At 40.0% G+C, this 23,299-nt stretch overlaps 1 protein-coding gene across 1 annotated transcript; it reads right to left on the reverse strand.

The window, feature by feature from the left end:
* Positions 1–2,281: 2,281 nt before the first annotated feature.
* Positions 2,282–9,240, reverse strand: LOC148069337 (opsin-5-like). The gene is made up of 6 exons (XM_087802617.1): positions 9,067–9,240; positions 8,610–8,815; positions 6,586–6,685; positions 4,524–4,628; positions 4,233–4,456; positions 2,282–2,774 (listed from the first exon to the last, which is right to left on the reverse strand). The coding sequence occupies exons 1-6, from the start codon at positions 9,203–9,205 to the stop codon at positions 2,313–2,315; spliced, it is 1,236 nt and encodes a 411-aa protein (XP_087658743.1). The 5' UTR covers positions 9,206–9,240; the 3' UTR covers positions 2,282–2,312.
* Between the last annotated feature and the right edge of the window lie 14,059 nt (positions 9,241–23,299).

The raw sequence follows: 23,299 nt of genomic DNA on the forward strand, positions 1-23,299 counted from the left end.
TGAACCATCTTAGTCATAGATCATTGTCAAAGATGACAGGTTAATTATGCTATAGCTGTAAAGAAAGTGATAATGTATAAACTGACAATAAAAAAGGAACATTTTATTCTTGACACTCAACTCTCAATGTCATTTTCTGAAACTTGACAGCCCTGTTTTTGAACCTCATACAGTAAAATTGTTGTTGTTTTTACAGGCCAAATTAAGTAAGTAAGTAAGTCATTTTTATTTATATAGCACTTTTCTAGACCAGGGTCACAAAGCGCTTAAACAATCAAAATCAATAAAGTATATATTTTAAAGATCAAGATAAAACTGATAACACAACAGGAGTTCCAGAAAATCAAGGAAAAGCCTGAACAAATAAAAACGTCTTAAAATCAGCCTCTAGAACACATTACACATGCAGTGTGCAAGGATTTCGGATAAATAAATAAACATTACATTTGTGTTCGGATTTAAACAAGACTGGCATCTGTTTATATCAACCCACTAAAGATCAATGCCATAGTTTAATTTTGTTTGTTTCTCTGCATAGTTCTGTCTCATTTTCTCTTTTTAAGACTTCCATTTCTTCTCCTGCAGAGAATGATCTTATCTTATTTAATCTTGTCGTGTCTTGTCTTACACACAGACGCACACGCAGGGCTATTATGAGCTGCCTCTGTATGCATGAGGATTGTGAGGCTGTCTCTGAATCTGATTCAAAGTCTGAAAGCTCGCTGAGAGGAAGCTAATTGGCTCGCGATTAAAGTCTTTGCTCAAACTCAAACCAGCAGGAACTTCTAAGATTCCATTGACAACTTGACTCTTCATTATTATATGGCTTACTTCTGTGTCTTCCTTTCTTACATGGCTTTTAGCAGGGGAATGAGCCACCACACCCATCTGGGGCATGTCATTTAGTGTCATTACTGTACATTGAGGGTGTAATGGCAGGAGACGAACCCAAGAATTTGATCTTTTGAGACTCTTTCCAGACATTAAATAAACATTTTGTTTTGTCACCAACTGCAAGGTGTGACTAAATAGAGATTAGAAGATTCATCTTTACTCTGGTTGAAGATCAGCGAGAGCTAAAGTCCAGATTAATATCTCATTAAGCTGGTCCACCAACACCTGGAATATCTTCAAAGAGGTGTCTTTGGTCCATTTCATGACCTCCCCTAGCGTCAAAAATGTTTTTAAGATGTGTGGATGTATTGACAGCATGGGTATGTTGGAGAAAGAACATGTTGTTAGGTCACAATACAAGGAACATGATATAATAATCTGTATTGCAATATATCATAATACTGTAGGAACATTGAGATATTTGCAGTATTGTCGAGTACTTGACTCTGGTGTAGCATGACGCCATACATCTTGACAAATTCGTAACTGCTTTCATTTGTTTTGAACCATATTTTGAGCCAAAATATGACTAAATATCAGCTTTAAAAGCCGCAGATGTCGACTGTATCCTCTCATCCTTAGTCATGGAATTCATTGTTCCTTCAGCTCGGAGGACGTGTTGACTGCTGCCATCTAGTGGTTGGAAGTTTAATTGCAACGGAAAAATGAACAAACACTGTGAATATTTGCTTAATGGTTATGTAAATTGTGTAAAAAAAAGAAAGAAAATTGAGTTATTAGTGTGCTGGTGAGCACAGCCCACTATGGAAACCTCTATAGCACACTATGGAATTGTTATTGTTTATTCATCCTCCTTCTGTTTTTGCCAATTTTCACGCCCTGCAACGTGGAGCGCATACAAACAAAAAGTACATCCAAAAGTGTGGCTAGATCGGACTTGCAATGCTATTATTTTTCTTACCAGTATACATTTGGGATAAACTGGGATAGATTTCCCATAGGAAATAAATGGTTACAAGGTTAAAAAAAACAGTTGCTGCACTTTTTTAATATCTTCTGGTCTGGCAGACATTCACGTAGAAACACCATTCAAACTTTAAAAATGTAGATAAAAGTACAAACGATCAATGTGGGATTTGACTCTTTTGTAGCTTTCATAGAACCCTCGGGATTTCCAGGCAGGGAATCGTCTAATTGTATTTGACACACACTTTATTGAACTATAAACCATAAAATAACCTAGTAAGATAAATCAATATGATTTGAAAAAGTGTTGCCCTTATTGACATGCAAATAAGACCCAGAATTCTTCAATCAGTTTTGAACAATAATTTATTCATTATATATTCTTACACATTATACAGGTTTTATAAAGTAAAATACGACCAAACCAAATATAAAATACTAATAATCTCCCGGGAGGATTCAAGTATGGATTCAAGCAGCATCGCAAGACTTCACAGCCGGTCACACCAGTACTGCGATGTCTCGATGTGCATGGGAACGTCAACGTGGTAGACCTCTTGGACGTCCATAGGAGGTGTATCAGGTGGGCTGTTGACCCCAGAGTCATGATCAGGATTGCACTTGTCAGGTTTGGCTGCGTATTTGGCCTCGGGCTTCTGCCCTAGCAGCGCCGCGGCCGGCCGCTCCATCTTGGGCTTGATGTTCTTGAACTGCTGCAGGCGGATCACGTCCCGGCTCTCCCGGGTGCAAGGCAGCAAAACGGCCACATCGTTTCGGAACTTGGAGCTCATGCCGAAGTAGATGAGCGGGTTGTAGAAGCTGGCGGACTTGGCGAAGAGGCGGGTGATGATGCTGGTCGTGCTCGGCACGTGGAAGCCCCAGGCCGACCACATAGACACCACAGCATATGGTGACCAGGCCAAGATGAAAGCCGTGCAGATGACAATGGAGATCTGGGGAGGAACACGAGGGAGCAATTGTCAAGGGTGGAATAAACCGGGAGGAATTTGTTTGACTTGGAGTTCAAAGCCCCCGGCCATAATAACGAATTAAAGATACTGACGTGGGACAATTACTGAATATACACGATGACAGAATATTTCTTAGATCAGGTTCAGACTGTCATGATGTTTCACTGTAAAACTACTTTATAATATAATATATAATATATTCTTAACCCTTGTGTTATCTCGGGGTCAAGGTGACCCGAAGCCCCGATAACAAAAGTGTTTGTGGTATCCCTTTTGTTGTCTCTGGGTCTGTTTTCAGGCCTTTCGGTCACCTTGACCCTGAGATAACACAAGGGTAAAAAATAACTTCTCATAGAGCTCACTCTATGACTGTTGACCAATTGACAAATTGTTACTTTTCTTTAAGTTCTTTGTTGCAATTTATGTTGTAATGTGTAGTTGTACTAACTTCTGACAGTTAGGGTGTTGGCGCTCTAATCTTTACCGACATTATCAAACACTGACTGAGGCAAATAAGGAATTCAAAGCTGGAGGACGTGCTGCCTCATGTGTCAAACTCATTTCTTAGGGACCCAATCCAGCCAACAGATTAATTCCATGTGGCTCATCGAATGCTTGTCTTAAAATCTAAATATATCATTTTTTCATGTCGATATGGTGACCCATAAAGGTGGCATTGTCCGAGTCAGGGGTCACCAAGGTGGTGTCTGCAGACACCAAAGGAGTAGCCAGTAGGCCTGTTCATAAAAACATTGTTCTTACAATTATTATCTTATTAGGTTTTATTGCCCCATTGGTAAATATTATAGAAAAAACGAATTGGTTTATTAGAGTAATTTCATTTATCATCCATAAAAATATATATTGAGTGTGTAACAAACTGACGGTAGCCCTTCAGATCCCACTTTGTTCTTGGACTAGCTCACAGTTGCTTAAACGCTAGTGACTGCTGGTCTCAGGTAAGATAATGAACAGAGATTATGGAGTTCAACGATAACAAAGAGCCTTCCAATAACATTAAAACTGTGTATGAAGGAAGTAATTACTTCCTGTTACAGACAGTTTGACAAATGTGTGATTAAGTTTGTGATGTCCCATATGCCACATAGTGTACCATGATTGTGTTTAATACTGGTCCTCTACAATAGCACAATAAATAAATAATTCATGTTTATGTAAGCTAGTATTCAACTACTTTAGTGTAATAATACTCTGAGCAACTCATTCATATATGTTGGAATTAACTCGCAAACTATACAAGCTAATGTTACTAGTTGAGCAACTATTTCCTCACTTTATAGAAGAGAAACCAGTGGCAGAGATGCTATTGAAATAACTTGACCCCAAAAAAATCAGGCTAACTTGCTGCTGCTGCTACTTATCTAATCGGTGAATAGATTAGTGTTGATGCTCCGCAGAGCAGATGTTTGACTCGCATACCCGTGTCACGTCCTTCTCCACCTTCCTCTGGCGGGAGGTGATGAGGCCGTCGGACGACATGGCGTTGGTGCTTTTGACCGTGTTGATGATGGACACGTAGGAGAAGAGCATGATCATGACCGGGATGAAGAAGCAGAAGATGAGGATGGAGATGATGTACGACTTGTGGATGGTGGAGTAGTTGGCTTTGGACCAGTCCACCTCACAGGTTCCGTATCCTCGATCTGTGACGCACAAACTTCCGTGTTAACCTCAGAAAGTGACACCAGTTGACTTGAGTCTGACACACACCTGTGTAGCTGCCCCAGCCCAGCACCGGAGCGAGCGACCAAAACAAAGCTCCGGTCCAGATACAGATGAGCGATATCGCGATGGTGTTCATGCTGATGCACTGACCTGGAAAACATTTAAAAAACAAACATCATCCAGCATCGCCAACACATTTCGATGCTCAACAAAGGCTGCTTCAACTCAGAAAGGTCACCCTTTAAGACTCTGGCATACGCGGGGCAGAAAAAGTGAGAGGAAAATTGTAATCAAGCTCGAATGTCAAGTGATGACATTTCTCACACAATGAGGCCTTTTATAGAAATAAACAGATGTTGCAACATGTTTGGTGAAAGGACCTCTGTTTACACTTGGATGCCAGTGTGAAATGACTTGTTTAGAGATATTGATGGTAATCTATTAGTTAACAATAACCTGTATTTAGTCTATATGCTATTTTGCCAACCAGAACTGCCTCAAGGTGTATGATCCCGGCTGATCCTTCTCCACGTCACACTCCAATATAGTCTAAGTTAAACTGTAAAGTGTCTTGAGATAACTAAGTTATATTAAGACACTTCAAATAAAATTTAATTGATTCTGTCTTTTTTAAGGCAAGTTGCAACTCAAGTAGGATTTTTAGTTTGTGACAGTCATATCATGAATTCCCTGAAGTTTTTGTTAATAACGAATTATTTATCATTGATATTTAGCGAAGATGATCAAGATAACAGTGCAATACTAATGTTTTTGTCTTATTCTCCACACAATGTCAAAACAGGGGATTGAAAACTGAAAGTTCTTTGGCCACAATAATATGCACATGCATTTGTTTTTGTTTTTTTTAAACAAAAGAGACTCTTGTCCGGGCTCCTGTTGGTTTGGTTTGCTATTTTATTTTCCTGTCAGCTTTAGAATCTTCTCTGACTACTTCAAGCACCATTCATTTGAATACCTTTTTTTTTTACTTAAAAATCTTATGCACCATTAAAAGGCAACCAATGTGTAGATTTAAGCTTGTCTTAAAATGATTTTTAACCTCTACTGTACTCAGTATGTGTCTGTTTGTACACATTTCCTTTGATTGTATATTTCCCATTGAAGTTGCAGAGGAAAGTATTTTGGGGTTCTGCTCAAGTAAGGGAGGTAATGAGTATCTTTGGATGGTTCAGTGCAAAGTCGTCGGTCATGAGGATTTTGTATTTGTTTCTTGTGCTTGAGAAAGTGCAGAGACAAAAGACTAACCTCTTGAATTAAACACTTGCTATATTTGTTTTCCATGCCAAGTTTCTGGACTCCTTAGAGGCCTTCCAGGAGATGCTCAATGTAGAGGCCCCTCTAAATCAAGAAATACCCGACATGAAGTCAGGATGCCTCCTGAACGCCCCCCTATTGAGGTGTTTGACTGTGTCAACTGACCCAGGAGAAATTGTATCTCCTTTGACCTGGAGATGCCTCGGTATACCCTGGAGAGGAAAGTCTCGTATAAGCAATTAAAAACTATTTATATGAATAAAGGACAATACGCTGTGAAAAGTCCTGGGATGGTTTTATATTTTTTCTTTAAAAGGTTGTCCGACAGAGTAAGGCATCCTACATATACATATATTGTTATAATTTGAAATAAACCACCTACATAAACACCACACCTAGACATTATAATGATTTTCAAGTTGTAATAACATATTCAGAAAATAAACACTTTGAACATTTAAGTGTCCACTGGGAGGCGAAAACTGTCGGGCAGACTTCAGGAAACTGTAAAATCTCAGCCTACAGTGCGACTGTAAAAGAAAATGACGAGGTTCTCCTTTTTCTCCCAATTACCAGACTAGCTCCACTGTCACCAGATTTATGTGTCTCACTTTTGTAATTGACATGTTTTTACACCTGAAACTTGTGAGTCCTGCCTCAATTTGACTTAATCACATGTTGTTAAAATGTATTTTAAATTGCCGGTGACAAGCGGTATTTATCTCCAATGTGGCTCCTTTGGGAACTGCCAGTATATCAAATCTGGCATGTCAGAAAAGGAGGTATTTTTTTTTCAGGAATTGTTTCCCACTGTTTGATTCCTTGGACTCACCTTTGTTCGGGTGACATCCCTTGATATATCTTGTGACACTGATGACTGTCAACGTGTTAATGCTCGCAAGACCGAAGAGTAAGGTGAAGAAACCGTCCACCTAGAGGAGAACACACAGGGGCAGATTACCGACTGTTATCTCAGCCCCAGGATGTTGGTGAATACCTTACTAATGATTCCAGACTTTTGTCTTTCGCTGTTGTTTGCTTTGCATCAGACTTATCAGGTGGAGATACCGGGTCGAGGGCCCTGTCCTGGCTGCCGCTAATACGTTCCAGATTATTTGCTTCTGGGCCTTTTTTCTATCATGCTGTGCCAGAGTCACATCAGGAAATGAAAGTAGAATGAATTTCACCCAGTTTCTCAAATAACCTCACAAAGTGAATATCGTTTTACTTCATCGTGAGGAAATGATTATCCTTTAATCTGGGAGTGTACGCGCCATCTGCCTGGATCGTCCAGTTGACATGGATCACTCAAGGTCTTCTTGTTTTGCTCTCGTGAGCGTGATTTAAATCCAATTACAATCAAGGATCACGTTTTTTTTAGTTTTTTTTAGAATAGATCGTTTCATTGCTTCCTGACTGGAAATCAGTTCAAGGCCTGATGGAAGTGTTTTTATGACCAACACAAGCAGTTGTAGAGGACCAAGGGTCAATCTCCTGATTCTTCAAACTTGTTTCTCAAGCTTAAAATCTCTGTACCCTGACAAGCGAGGGCTGTTCCAAAACTCAAAAGTTGAGGAATGTTTGAGGGCCCTAGCTTCCTCACTTTCAAGATTCTTGGGGACCTCCCTTGGCAGTAAGTGGATGCCTTGCGAATCAAGAAATATGCAGAGCTACAACTGTATTTTCTTTGTTGATAGAGATTTAAAAATTATGTAATTAAACTCTTGTCTTAGTTTAATGTAATTTTATACGATCCAGCGCTGAGCTTTAAAATGTATTTTTTCTCTCCAGTTGTTTTATCAAGATACAGCTGATATTTATTTAAGATGTAATAATAATATGCCGTAATATGTACCGTTTACGTTAGAGTTGTTGTTTCATTATAGTCTTTACGTGACCTGTGGTGGTAAGGACTTGACTAATCTTACAACCGCTCATGTCCCCGTCACGCTTCACACTGTAATCCGCTAATGCTTCTCACCTTTCTACCTTTGTCTCTGTTAAGTTTGGAGTAACTCATTTTATACTTCAGGAGGGAAAAACAAGAGGGTGGGGTTATATATTTCAATTCTGCGTGTTGTTTCTTCAAGTCATACATTTAATGGCAGAGCTTTGGTTACGAATTTAGTGAATTGTAATTTATTGAGAATTTGTTTCGGCTAATACAATGTAAATCTTAATATGTGCGCTGGAGTTTTAAATCCATTAAATCAAATGGTTTATCAGATGTCAGTGTTGATGCTTGTCTTTGTAGCTTCTTTGAAAGCACCTGGGCACCGAATGGCAGGAGTATAAATCAAAAATTTATAGGAGGAGCTCCTCTGCCAAAAGTCCCTGATAAACTCTATTCCTTTAGTCATATCAAGCATTAAATTCAGGCCTGCAGTCTTGCACCGTTCAGATGATTCACCGTCTGCCGGGGTATGGCGGCGCGGCTAGCCTTGAGCAAAAATCCCTCAATGAATTCCATCCGAAAGTATGACAAGTATGTCTTCTGCGAAAGTGAAATGAAATGTACTTCCTGATTTACAACCCACTGCAACCTGACCCCAACTGGCTTCCTGTTCACGTGTTGACAGGTGCAATACCACTTGAAGTGTTTTCCCATTAAAAGGCCTTCGCGTTTTTAATCTCATTATGGATTTAACCTTCAACCTAGATGGCTACCACTCTAATCCCTCTCATACACACACTCGCTGAGGAACAAACTTCCACTTTATTGTACAACAATAATCTGGATTATCCCCCCCAAAGACAAATAGATACATTCACGATTGCGAAAGCTTTGCAATCTCTTAGGGTTTTATGGATAACATTAAGGTAAGGATGGCAGACAGGGGGTGGGGGGGTTGTTACCTGACAGGTCCAGATCCAGGTTATCAAAAACCCATCGTCCTTAAAGAGGTTAAAGATTTCCAGGATCCCTCTGGAGTAGCCAAACACAGAGATGCTGGCATCGGAGATGGCCAGATTTAAAGTGAGAAAATCGGTCGGCTGGAGTGACGACCTTTGTCTGTATAAGACAAACATCACTAAGCTGTTGCCAAACCAGGAAAGCCATCCTGGAGGGAGACAAACACAGGTTACACTGAGGGCACTGGTCATAACAAAGTGTTAAACGGTTGCACAAAAGGAAAGTCGTCCTGGAGGGTTGTGTAAACATAATAATTCACAGACAAACAGAATTTAAAACTTAACCTATATGTACATATAGCCAGAATACCACAAGTGGCGTTACAAAGGCTACTCGTGAAAACATCTCAGTAAGCATGATAAGATACATGGAAAATGAATAGCTATCTCGCGTCCTTACCTAGGACCAGCAGGTAGACCCCGATTATAGTTTCCCCCTGTTCAGAGAGCGGTGGCTCACTATGCAGAGTACTGAGGTTGTTATTCCTCCATGGGATGTTGACCACCTTCAGCGGTTGACTCCTTAGCATTATTTCCATGGCGCAAGTCGTCGGAGTCGAGGCATGTAGTCCTGCCGTCCTCTAGTTGTGCCGCTCTTTGTGGTTTTCAGCAGACACCTCGCAGGCCAGACGACCGGTATTTTCATTTTAAATCCAGCTTAGACTCTTAATACCTCAGCGCTCACCGTCCCGACGATCGCAGGCGTAATCCTATCTTTTTCTTAACAGCTAAGGAGACCGAGTTTGGAGGATACCCAGCGGGGGTATGTCTTGTTAGTTTCATTAATGGGGAGGGAGGGGTGAAGTCTACATGATAGCTTCTACAAACAATGAGGGGGAGGATAAACATATTTTCTGGTCCTTACTAGTGGTAATAGTTGAGTTTTTGAACTAAAAAAGCGGTCATAAGTTTGTAAATTATGAAACACACTTAGGCCTAAGGCATAGGAAGAACTACAGAACACAGCATTTATTTTGTTTTATTTAAGATGTATTTAACCACTCTTTCACAAGGGTGGAATAATTAAAATAAGGCAACAAAAACAAAAAAAACACTGAAATACAAGGGTGCTCTAGAGAAGTGCAGGAGTTGTGGTCACAGTAGCAATTTCAAAACATAGGCACTGTTCAGTGGATTTCCGTTGTGTCTTTTAAGTAGGAGCGTAAAGCTGCCAGTGAAATAAAAGTTTGCAATTTTAGTGTAGTCTGGAGAGTATCAGTACCAGGGGCAGAGAAACCTTTTTCATGCGATGTCAGTTCACGTTGGTGTTTTGGGCGGCTACAGCCAGTAAGGGACCTCAGATCACAATGATAGACCGGTCAATGATTGTGGGCAAGTATGTGCCATAATCCAGTATTGGTAAGAACGTCACTGATACAACCAATGATCAAAATCCAATCATCCATGTTTTGCTTTTTTTTAAATACTATACTCATTTTCAAGTTATTTGGCGGCCAAACAAAGACAGACAAACATGATGCACACGATACCTAAGTGAAAGACCATAAAACACCCTTTAAAAATCATGAAATGTTATGCATTGACGTCAGTAACACACATGATGATTATCTAACATCCTGTTTTAGTTTCGGACCTTCACAATTTTTCATCTCCACGAAGGGTCACGACTTTTCAGGAAAGCGCTCTGCTCTGATGTATAATCTGGTAGTAATTAACATTGTCCAAACCTGTGTATGTTCCACACAAGTCTATTACGATGACTCACGGTCCTATCTCCAGAGACGTCTTCTAGCTTTCACAAATTACCTCCATTTCCGAATGACCTAAAGCTAGTATGCATGCGCTCAGTCTGTTGAAACGTAAATCGTGGTCATGCTAGTGTAAACTAAAGCTGTGAGAAAGGAAGTGAAGGACACCGAAAGATGATCTAAGCCATAAACATTCACACCATTGATTCCAATTATTTCATTCTTAAACCTGCACACAACATTAGCAACTCCACCCTTCGCCTCCTCACAGTGACCCCCTCTCTCTCTCTCTCTCTCTCTGGTAACATGACCTGTGTCCAATGTATGTCTCCGTATAACAGTATGCGGCTTGTTTCTATTCGCTGGCAACCACCAAGTGACTTTGCTGTCCCCCGTGATATGAAGGGAACTGCCCCAGATGCTTTGGGCGCTTCCGAATTCTCCTCGCCATCCGTTATGAAAGCAAACGGCCGAGAGAGCGAGAGAGAGAGAGGCAGGGAAAGTGAACCTCTGACCTCGACTGTCACCCGTCCAGCAGCAAACACAGGACCCAGTCATGGTAAACTCCCCCACCTTCTTCCCAATAGACCGCAAGCTTTGCAACGATTTGCGTGAGCAGACGTTCTCTGATTCCAGCAAAGCCGATGGTTCCATATCCGCTCTCAAAGCGGCTCGTTGTCCTTTTTCTTAATTAGAGAAATTTCAAGTATTTAACTTAAGCATCACATCCTGCCACATCTGCTGAAGTGAGTACAGCAACAGGCGAAAAGCTTCACCCTCTCGTCCGTCTCGAAGACAGTTGCTCCTGAGAATGCAGTGCTCATGACCACAAAGGTTAAAGGTCAAGAAAAAGCTGTCTTCGGCAGGTGCGAAGAGCAAGAGCTGAATTTATGTTCAGCATCAAAATGTGTGAAGTGTTTCCTTGAAGTGTCCTTTTTATGGCTCATCGTTTTTTTCTTAACCAGACCGGAGTACCACAAGGTTCCTCTCTTGGATCATTGAACAAATGGGAAAGAAAAAGGACCATCAGGATTTATTCCATCGCAAATGTGTGTTGAATCAAAGCTAACTGTAATAATGTAGTAATAGTAAATCGTGACACATTTTTGTGTTGTTTTGACAAGGCCGTGTATTTTCTGGAATCAAGTCTCCATAGAGGCCGTCAGTGGCTGCACTGCTGAGCAGAGAAGGTCAGCGTTCAGAAGGTTGAGTCCTCCCTCCGGGTCGGATTAGAAAGCCCTTGAGCAAAATGTTGATGACTAAAGTCGGTCTCTATCGTCTTTTTAGAAGGCTTAGCCAGAACCAAGAATGAAGAACTTAATCCTTTGTAGAATCCTAAAACCGCTTGAATTTTATTGTTACTGAAGGGCACTCTCCAGAACTATCTTGTATCCAATTCCTTCAATGAGCTCTGAAAAATGTAGAAATATCTTTTAAGAGCAACTAATGTGTTTAAGCCTGTCCTGATGTTTGACATACCACTCCATAAAGTTTTCTGGAGATCACAAAGACGCTGACATCACAGACAGAAGATGGCATCACTCAAATATTTGCACGAGCCAAGGTCTTAAACTGTTAATGTTCCCACAAATTTGATTTATTTTCTCTTTTCGATGGAGAGAAAGGACCCTGCTAGGATAAACCTTACCATCCCTAACACAATTTTAATGGATAGATGGATGGATGGATGAGGAGATCTGTCTATTCCCTCTGACAAACCTGCATCATGACCGCAGAATCAGCCTCTGATGCATGTACATCCGATCCATCTTCTTATACGCTCCAACACTGAGGCTGTTGTACGACCTCAGATGATCATTTCCTCACTTTGCTCCGGGACAAAATCTGCCATGCAAAGGTTTTTCTTTCCAAATGGAAATCCACAGACACAGATTACTTTTATGGAGGAGTGTGTTAAAAAGGCTACGAGCTGTCTGAGGCTGACAAAGCTTCTCTTCACACCGGGACATACACCAGGTCAAGAGACCGACACAGACGGTGCTCAAATAGGTTCCACACAACCTCTCTCTCGCTCGCAGACACATTGGATTGCTTGTTAGAAGGTTCCACAGAGTGTCTGATTCTAAATGGGCCGTCTTTCAATTCTGTGTGCGATTGACCAGGAGGGGGAGAAAACATCATCATCCAGACGGACGCCGAGAGATTATATGAGAAAGTCGTGCAGCTGGTGGGCAGGTGAAGACAGAAAACTAGTTAAACACATCAGCCTGTTCGCATGTTTACACCTCCTTCTTCGGAGAACAGTGTGATCATCCAAGGTGTTGTTAACCAAATACAAAAGCACGACTGCTTTCTGTACATTGCCTTTTCTAAAACAAAAAGATTAAACTGACACTTCAGGGCTAAATGAACAGCTTACATGTGAATTGCTTATGAAAGGTTAATAAGTGAAGGTGACCACAAAAAAAAGAAAATACTCAAAAGTTGTTTGACAATTTTTCCACTGGGAGCCAAAGAAATGACACATTGCTCATATTTGTGGCTATAAAATGGACCCGTACAAACATTTACTTGGGCAGAGGTTTGCACTTTCACTGCGCCGTTATGTTTTTTCAAGCAGGTACTTTATGAGCCGCTCGGATTTAAGTTTAAAACAAGCTCCTCAGCAGGGGGAGACGGACATATTTAACACAAGGAAACATGAGTTTGACAACAGGGTCTTGGAAGTGGAACACAGGTTCTCGTTGAAACGTCGCTCTTAATTTCCGCCAGCGTTATAACTGTCAGAATTTTGATTTCTGCTTCACCACAACCACTTCTCTGTAAGTCATGTACCAGCGTCTTAGTTTGCTTTTTCAAATCAGCATTACACATAACATATGAAGTCTAAAAAAAAATTACGACAAAGATGTTCTCAGCTATCTTTGAACAGCCCTACAGGTTCGCGTGTCGACCCCTCCGCGATAGGAGGTCACCGGGCCACTCTGTTATCCCCTTACCCTCGGCTAAAAAACTCATTTGCAAAGATGACACTGGCGTGGCACCTGATGACCTCGTGACACACGCCTGTTAGGGCCCAATTAAGAAGGAGCGAGACAACCTTCTAACTGCCCCTGTGCTGACCGCCGGGTGTTTGTGGCCCCTTCAGTGCCCCCTTGCAAGTGTCAGGTCTTGCCCTCGATGAGGTGTTTTAAATCGACTAGAAGAATATGTTTGTTTGATCTGGAATCGCTGGCAGTTATCTGAAATACTCGCTAAAATGAACAGTGTTGGTAGGGTAAGTCAGGTACGTAGTTTTGCTTTCGTAGGGGGAATGGGATCGATATGAATATATATGACGAACATGTAAATGACAAAGGATGATATAGAAATACATTTGAAAATCAAAGAACACAAAGACATTCAGGTGGCGTCTTACAGTTGCAGAAAGATGCTTGAAATATTAAAATCATACTTATTTGATATGTATTAAATGTGGTATAAAGTTGCACAAACTGTTACCAAGATGTTGAGCAGGCAAAGGAGATATTTAAAATATTTGTTATTGACTTAATGCGACAATTTCTTAGGTAATATTTATCATTGGAGTGTGACAAACAGAAATAATAACAGAGTTATATTTTGATAAGTTGTGATACCATGAGAAATATCTGTGTCTTCTTCTACCACACAATGTATTCTTCAACCTTGTGTTATCTCAGGGCCAAGGTGACCCGAAGCCCTGAAAACAAATGTGTTTGTGGTATCCCTAGTGTTGTCTCTGGGTCAAGATGAACAACCTCTACCAGTGGTAGTTCACCTTTATCCAGAGACAACACAAAGGTTTATTGTGAACTTCGAGGGAACTAGGAAGGTCCCATTTCAAAAATATTTTTTGCCGTTTTGCTATATATTATAAAATATATGTTTAAAGCACGTCTTCATAAAAGCATTGATTTTTTGGGCAGTTTTGAGAGGCGTTATTCTGATATTACTATCCCTACTTCATAATAAAACTTTCCTCATTTTGTGTATTTTGTAGTACAATTGAAATACATACAGTACTTCTGAAGAAGCAAAACTGGCTAGATTGCTCCTTTATTTTGATAAATAACACCTGGTGGCCACACAAACTTTTGAACGCTGCTTTACCAGTTTGGTATAGATTTGAGCCTCCTGCTGATTAACCACTGCCATTTAGAGTATATCTTTTTGTGTACTGCCCTCTATAAAGTTCATTTTAAGTGTCATGACCACAACATTACCGAGGACATCCAAGCCTTCTGCTACTCAACGTAACTCTTCTTCATATGCAAAGACTTAACCTTTCAAACCCGGGTCCCCCTTTTAAAAGGAACGATTCTTTCAAGCACCTGGACAACATACCAGACAGTCCGTCACTTTAGAGCTCGACACCTGGCCTGATCTGGACTTCCACTTAAAATACCGGCCCACATGGAATTATAACGTTTACTTGATACAACAGCTGAGGCGAGCTAATTGACATTTAACAAGATGTCTGAATGAAGAAATCATCCATGTTTCCATGTCCAGGTCTTCATCACGAAGCAGATTAGTCTCAGAATGTCCCACTGATTGAGTACAGCTTTAGACAACAATGTCAGAATGGGAATATAATCTCAAGAAAAACCTAGTTTGAAGATCGGATGGAGGTCGTATGCGGGAGATGTGGAAACGTAATGCTTTTAAAATAACATGTCAAGGAAAATATATAATATATCAGCTCTCTCTCCACAGAGATATTTATGTATTCAGACTGTACTCAGAACATCACCAATGTGTACACATCTCTATCTTCTCAATTAACATTTTCTAAAGATTGTATTTAACTACGATCATCAGTTTTTCAAGTTGTTTTTCTTAGAAAACATCACGAAAAAAGTATAGGTCTTGGATGAGGACTAACTAATATTGTTTTGTGAGTCAGTTGGAACTAATAAGCAGAAGAATTAATATATATATTTTTTATTCTATAGCTCCAAATAACACGTGGTGAGTGTGGATTTTATACCGACTTCCGCCAACCCTGGATTTAACTTTGACTACAGGTGGCTTTAATCTAGAAATAATGTTGCTGTGAGGATGTCCATGTTGTGATCTTGAGAGGAAACCATGTGTTTGCTGCAGTAATATCATTTGTCTCAATGTCTTGACCTCAACAATGCAGAAGAGTTGAGTTGTTTTTTGAGCCCTCGGCACTATTATGGCAATCTCTTCGGAAAGATAAATCGAGTTAGTTTTAACTCGTTCTATCAGCAAAACAACATTATTTATTGGTTCTTGGGTGCGATTAGCTTCAGCTCAAGGTCTTGAGTGATAAGAGGTCAATGTGAAAGAGTGGATGTGACAGAAGGGTCAAGGTTCCTGACCCAGATATCAGGGTCGTTCTCAGGGCCAAAGATTAAAATCTGCCTTTTTTTTATGGAGGTAGATTTGTTTCTTTATAATTCAAAACAAAAAATTCGATCAAAAAGGTTGCTTCAAAAAACAAACAAAAAAAGTATTTTCACAAAAAAAAAGTTTTCTTGATTGAAGTTGATTTTTGTGCTGAATTCAAGTCTTTATTAATCAAAGTGAAAACAGTGTTTTTCTTTTTATTAAAGTAACTTTTTTTGATTGAAAATATATTCTTTTATTATAATTATAAAGAAACAAATCTACCTCAATACATTTTTACACCATCTTTTTTTAAATGTGCGACTATAATTACCTTTAGAGTGACTTAAACAAAAACCTGATGAACACTGATACGAACATTTAAAACAAAGTAACTCTTTTATTCATCTTATATTTGAGAACGTCACACGACAAACAAAGTCAAAACATGAAATCAAATTACTTTTGTGAGAAAGTTTGTGATCTTTTAACCAAACTTTTTCAAATTATGACTATGCAGATAAGGAATCCATGACCTAAACATTTTTCTTCACTGATGTTATTGTTCAGTCTGTCAACACCTCGGGCCATGAAAATAGACGACTTGAAGTTCAACTCGAGTTCATCATTACGGTCATTTCCCTGATTCTTGTCGTGAAGTTTTCAATTAGATAACTTACATTTTAAGATACAGAACTACGGCTTGATCTGAGTTGGACGTGTTTCTGATCGTAAAATGACACGTCTGGTGTCGAGTCGTTGGCTCGGGTCAGAGGTCCGACTGCGGCTCTTGCCCTCACATGAAACGACCGTAGGGGAGGCCGGCAGAGGTTTAAAGGGCGAGCGGACCAGCCGTGATGAGGAGCCGGAATGACAGATGGAGGATATTATTGTTGGGAATGTTCAGTTGCGGTTGCACTCTCGCTTTTCATCAAGTGCTTTTGGCTTCACGTGAAGCGAAGGAATGCACCGTGGGGCAGCGTGCCGCTCAACCTGACAGCGACCCACCTCCCAACTCATCGGCGCTCCTCCCTGCATCACCGCATGAGTCTCTACACGTCCGGTTCAAATTCAAATACGGATGCTATCGAGCGCAGGCAGAGGGTGACGGCGATCCCAACCCTTTGTAGTCTAGTTCACCTCCTAAATGACAGGAATACAGTTTGGCCCTGGTCCGAGAGCGATAGTGGATCAATGATTGATCTGCACTAAAGCTGGGACAGCGTTCACCACACACAGTTTACGGAGATTAATGGCTTTTAAGGTTGTGTGCGGACACGTCTCTGTCCAGCTTATTGACGACACGTACGAACAAGGAATGTTGCCGAGGCCTATTGTTCGGCTTCACGACTGAAGTGGGAGGTTCTCGACGTCGGTGTCTGTGGCTGGAATGACTATAATTATAACAAAAAGATGTTTCACAGGTAATTTCAGGATAGTTTAGCCAGTACTAAGTAGGTAATTGCAACATAAAATGTGTGTCTGGTCCTCCGTCTAACACTGGGTATACTTAGATAGGCTCTTAACGTAGGGACAATCTCTTACAGAGATTCCATCTTAGTTATTTCATTATTCACAAACAAATAATTGCCAATATCGTTTAGCTAATAACTTACTCTTGAAGGGCAACTAATGTGAAAACCCAACTCTCTTGATTCACTTGTTTCAAATGTTGAAGATGCAGTAAGTCCCTCATTATGACCATGTTTTCAAGTTGTTACTTCGTCAAATCTCGGCGAACAAGAGGTTACAAGAGCGGAGTCCATTATGACTTAATAATGGCTTCACTCCTCCTCCAGCAAGCTGTATTTACGCCCTGCTTTGTTTATAAAACCAGTCTCTTGGAGGTGGACACTTTCTCTATTGATGACATGTAGTGACAAACCTTGATGCTCGACCAATCACAACAGAGTGGGCGTGATTTTTGTCAACAATATATAATCTCCAGAAAAACGTTTTCAGTGAGCGGAGCTTAAGCACATTTTCTAATGTAAATATTTGAATTAAAATGGAGTTTTGTAAAAATAGACAGTGATGAGTACAATAGAGTCTAAGATCTATTTAAGACACACTTAAATCCACACATTTGTTGTCCTTGCGCCTCAGCTTTTGGACTCTAACCAAACTCAAGATTGGGATGGTAAATCAAACCTTCTAGCTCAGCTCATTGTCCTAAGATCATTTTCTCTACTGCAACTGATAAGACTTTCAAAGTTTCATAACTCGTTCAAAGTACTGGAAGCTGTTCCCCTCAATATTTACCCAGACGAAGGAGGTTACTTAATCACCGCCATTATTTGTTTGTTAGCAAAATAAGAAATGGATGAATTCAATGAAGGTTTTCAGGGAATGTTGCTAAAGGTACGAGGAGCAAATCTTCATTCTGGTGGCAGTATTTAAGCTTGTTCAAAAAGTGCAATTTGCGCACGTGGTATCACGATATATACAAGGCGGAACCCAATTTCAGGTGAGAGTAACCAGCAGACACAAAACAAAACGCCACCGAACCAATATGGGAACCCAAAAACAGAAAATAAAACATAGATGTCCAAACTCTCACTAAGAAAGAATAGACTAGGCACAGTTGCAAAGAGGCAAAACACAATAACTGCAACAGGAATAATCTCTAAATTTGAAGGAGAGAACAGGAATTGACAAAACAAAATAAAACCAAAATACAAGTTAAAAAACATATTACTTAGCTCTGTTGTGGAATAGCAAAAAGCCCAAAACTTGACTAAAAAAAGCTTAACATTTAATTGTCGCAACACAACATATAATTTAACAACATGTTTAAGAGCAAAGGTTTATTCGTTAGAGCTTTGAAAACTTGGACCTGAACCAAGTGTAGTGATGATATCGCTGCCTGTTTATGTATAACATGCAATATGACATTACATAGCACAATCGTCGAATCATGGGTTTTGTTAATTCCATTGTGTTTCTATGAAGTCATACGAAATAAGCTCTTTCACCAGCAAGTTTTCACCTGAACTGATCTTCAGTCCCATCAATCACAGTTGGAAAAACATGTGATAGCTTTAACTCAGCTTGAATTCACCTTTCTGGGAATAACTTTTGAAATATGCCAAAAATACTGTATATATATACATTTTTCGTGGATCAATCAAGCTGGAACAGAAACGTCAATCATCGCGGTCAGTTTAGTGAGTCAAGGCTACAGTAGTTCTTCTAAAACACAGTCCTGTGAGCTCCTGAAATGTTTCCAGGGTTGTTGTCGTGTTTTGCTCACCAGTGCCAGCGTCGATTCCCATCTGCACCTTGTAAAAAAGGTGCTACCTTCCCAAAATTGCACAGCCAGTGAGTGAGCCCAGTTATTACTGACCTCACCACAGACCGATACTCTTGTGGACTGAAACTTTTTTACCAGCCTGAAGATTCTGTAACTCTCTCAGTGCCCAGTTACTAAATAAACTCATCTGAACTTCAGCGAGGGGTTGTAGGATGTTTAAGGTAAAATATTTGCGGGTACATTATATTGGTGTTGGTAACGTGGGTTGAATAGCAATATACATTCATGACATTTTAAAAGGAGATAAGCTGCTCTATAGAGTTCCGATGTTTATGTTAAAATCTCCAGAGAAATGAAAAATGACAACTTTGACCTACTCACTGTTTGCCTAAGGTTAACCCAACAAGGCTGTATCTGACTCCTTCACTAGTAACCATTTAGGTTAGAAATATCCCCAATGATTTCATTATATAATGTGTATTATGTTAATGTTGATGCATCAAGGGATTGGCAAGCCCGGAACTTTCCGGGTTATGTCTAAAAAGGAGACATTGAGACCGATGCAAGGGATCACTCAATTTACTCCCCCACTTATAATGTTAACTGTATAACTCATCTTGTTATAGGCTGCCATATAATATGTCATAGAACCTTATAAATGTATATCATATGCATATATACATGAAGCCCTTATTGAAAGTGTAAAGAAAGGCTCCTGTTGGGTCAGAATCCTCAAAGAGTACATGAACCATGATAGAGATGAATGAACCCAAAATGTAATTGCTGAATTTTTCGCTTTTTTTAAATGTATTATTGGTTTTACAGTTACTGGATGACAGTGTTTAAGAACTAGAATGCAATGAATTTCAACCAAATGATTACAACTACAGTAATTGCTGCTATTACAACTTCGTCCACAGGGGCGCATGGTTGCGCAGTGGTTAGTCGCCTCACAGAAAGAAGGTTTCTGGTTCACTTCCTCTGAAACATACAGAGGTTGATTGGGAACTTGGGGGTCAGTGTGTGTGAGAAAGGTTTTATGTCTTTGTATGTCTTTGTGGCGTCCTGTCCAGGGTGTCCCCCCGCCTCCCCCATAAGGGATTAAGCGGTAAAAACTTGAATGAATGAATTGACATCCTCTACATCACTATTTACTGTGCTCATTTACATCTGTGGTTCTGCTCATTACAACGTTGACCCACTTTAGACCGTGACATCTGTGCTGCTGCTCAGTGTTATACGCACTCGAATGAACATCCCGATAAACCGGTCCGGCGTAGCTTCATAACTTCACACTCAACCTCACGTCTCGGATACCGAAAAACAAACACAAGCCAGATAAATAAATGTGCTCATAAAAGACAGATGTTGCCGAGAAGACATGATTAGCTCCAGCTCTCGGTTCCTCCCCTGAGACGCCGAGATAACATGGCGGAGAATAAACGAGGTTATGTATCTGGGCCGAAGGAACCGGGAACGTACGCATCAAACCGATCTTGACGGGTTCGTCTCTTAAGCATCTGTAAGTCGACTCACGGAAAAGTTAACCTCTCGGTCCAAGACAACTGGAACAGACAAAATGTCTGATTTCATTACGACCACTTGAGGAAACACAGGAGTGTTTGCTCAGTCGGCGAGATAGCCCCTCACCGCGCTCACTATTATTGGGTGGGCTTCTTGAGCGTGGGTATCAAATGATCACCTCTTCTTGTTTCCCCTCGAGGTGGATGTCGCGCTCGCGGTATCAATGAGCCAGTGTGGAGGTGTGAGCCTCCCTGACACGCAACCCCGCGAAAAAAGTGAACTGTCAGTCATCGGAGCTCCGAACTGATGTCTACTGTTCAGTCACATGTGTCGGCTCGTGTCTGACGATTGTACTTTGAGTGAAAGTATTTCAATCCAGGGCTGAGTATTGACGAGAATACGACGGTACGCGTCACAGTACCTGGGTCAGCAAAGGATATAATATCACAAAATTGTAGTACATGGTTCCTCTCTGTCCTCCTGACTCTGGTTTCCTCCCACAGCCCAGTGGTTAATGGATATATCTAAGTTGTTTGAGTGTGTGGTAAGAAACATCTTAAGACGTTTTTTATTTGTTCAGGCTTTTCCTTGATTTTCTGGAACTCCTGTTGTGTTCTCAGTTTTATCTTGAGCTACAAAGTATATACTTTATTGAATATTGTTTTGATTGTTTAAGCGCTTTGTGACCCTGGTCTGGAAAAGCACTATATAAATAAAAATGACTTACTTACTAACTTACTTACTTAGTCTGTCTTCATGGCTTCTGGTGAAATGTCCCAACACATGGGGAGAGACTATAACCCTGAAGACTAGAACTTAGTTGTATAAGATCTCATTTTTCTTTGTAATACTTGATGACGCATCTTATTTTTCTTCTTGAAAAAAAATAAATCCATATATATATATATATATTTCCTACTCCTTTTTCGAACTACAGGATTTTGTTACGTTTTTTTTATTCTTCTTTTTTTGTCTGATTTGGGTTTTGTTATTTTGTATGTACAAATAATTTAAACTTTTTTTTGTTTGAAAAAGAAAGATAAATGATAAATAAGTTCATTTATTTATTCATTCCTATATATACTGTATAAGTAGCTGAGGTGGAAGTAAATTGTACTTGTTTCACAGTACAGTAGATGGCGCCGAGCAGGTTCTTTTCAATATGTAACCCTGATATTTCCTGTTGTGTTAACTATAGTACACAGGTATCAAACGTAATCGGAAAAGGGTCCTTATTGTTTAAGGAATCAAGGTCGGGGGCCAAACAAAATGATTCTTATATTGTCTTTTCTATTCTTGGAGGCTCAATCTATGAATGATCTCAATGTTTGTTACCCTTTAACAAACACTTCCATCAAATAATTGTATACGTTTATCTTTTATTGGATGTCTCAGTAGAATCAATACTATAATTTATTTATTTATCCCAAGCACTGCCATCTTTAAATGTCACCATAAAAATGAACATTAATCTAAATTGATTTTGAACTTACAATCTGTCGGGCCACGTAAAATGACTCGCAGGCAACAGATTTGGCCCCCGGGGCCTAAAGTTTGACGCGTGTTGTGCAGCATATTGCCATGTATCACAATATTGTGATATCGTAATGAATCCTTTGTTGACACAAGCACAACGATGCGTGGGATATCAAACGCCTTTGTCCGCAGCCTTTCGCTCCATGTAGGTTTTAACTTCTCAGATTCATTTATAATCAGAAAGGGCTCCTTGGTGGAGGTATGCGCTGTCTCAACGCTCCACTGGTTGCATTTATTGCCGTGAAGCAGGCCTGGGAAAAGTGTGGCCCTTTGTCTGTATTTATGTGGTCCTCATAAGGTCAGAATATGTGGAAAATGTTTCTGATGGCAACAATTTCTTTTTATAATAATTATTGTATTAACTCCAAATATAACTTCCTTTATTCATTTGTTTTGAACATGTTTTTCCTTTTCTTTTGGTGAATATTTATTTGAATGTTGAACATTTTTTAAATTTTATATCATGTTTTGAATTTTAGTTTTTGTATTTTTTATTTCCTTGTTTTAATGTGTCTGATTTAAGTTAAGTTGAGTTTTAAATTACATTTTTTGGTTCTTTTATTCCTCTCTTTTGGCTCGACTGGCCGATTTATTTTATTTATTTTTTTTTCATGAAAAAATGCTGTATTTTCTGTGGCTATTGGAAAAAAAACTATTTGTTTCAATAAAGGGATCAATAAAGTTTTACCTTACCTTACCTTACAACAATGAAAATATAGATTGTGGCCCCTGAGGAAATTGAATTGTCCAGCCCTGTCTTGACAAAAGAACTATGGAGACCCCCTACGGCAGAGATGCAGGCCCATTGACATTTTGACTCTGCGGACTTATTGAGTCTTCAAAAGCATAATCTTGATCATTCGTTGTCTGCACGCAGAGATATTTGCCACAAACGTAGAAAAGCTGAAAAGCAAGAGTTGACACTAAAAAGCGCCTCATGAAAGAAGCTCTTCAGTCGTCACAGGTTGAAAAACACGCCCTGTCTCACGCCCGTCCCGCGGGGGAAGGAGAGTAATCCTGCGGTCGAGGCTCAGGAAACTGGAGGGTTTTGCGTTATTTATATAAAAAATGTTTTCATTCGATGACTGGGAGCAGTGTGGGAATTAATGACACATAAATAGGAATATTTGCAGCCGCAGCGCCACCTTGACCACAGACCGGTCGACAAGTCTTCAGGGAATAAAGATAATTATTTTTAAATCTTATCAAGTATTTCACAGGATCCACTTGTCTTCTCTCACTGACATACGTGACATTTACACGTGTTCAAGAGA

This window comes from Callionymus lyra, chromosome 11, assembly GCF_982586985.1.
Source record: "Callionymus lyra chromosome 11, fCalLyr1.hap1.1, whole genome shotgun sequence".
NCBI lineage: Eukaryota > Metazoa > Chordata > Actinopteri > Syngnathiformes > Callionymidae > Callionymus > Callionymus lyra.

Bases quoted from the DNA above. Each gene is read 5' to 3' on its own strand.
- LOC148069337 (XM_087802617.1), bottom strand. From the start codon at position 9,205: ATGGAAATAATGCTAAGGAGTCAACCGCTGAAGGTGGTCAACATCCCA. The intron at 4,629-6,585 runs GTGAGTCCAAGG...AATGTTTTCCAG, and splicing joins GGGATGTCACCCGAACAAAG to GTCAGTGCATCAGCATGAAC. The intron at 4,457-4,523 runs GTGTGTGTCAGA...TGTGCGTCACAG, and splicing joins GGGCTGGGGCAGCTACACAG to ATCGAGGATACGGAACCTGT.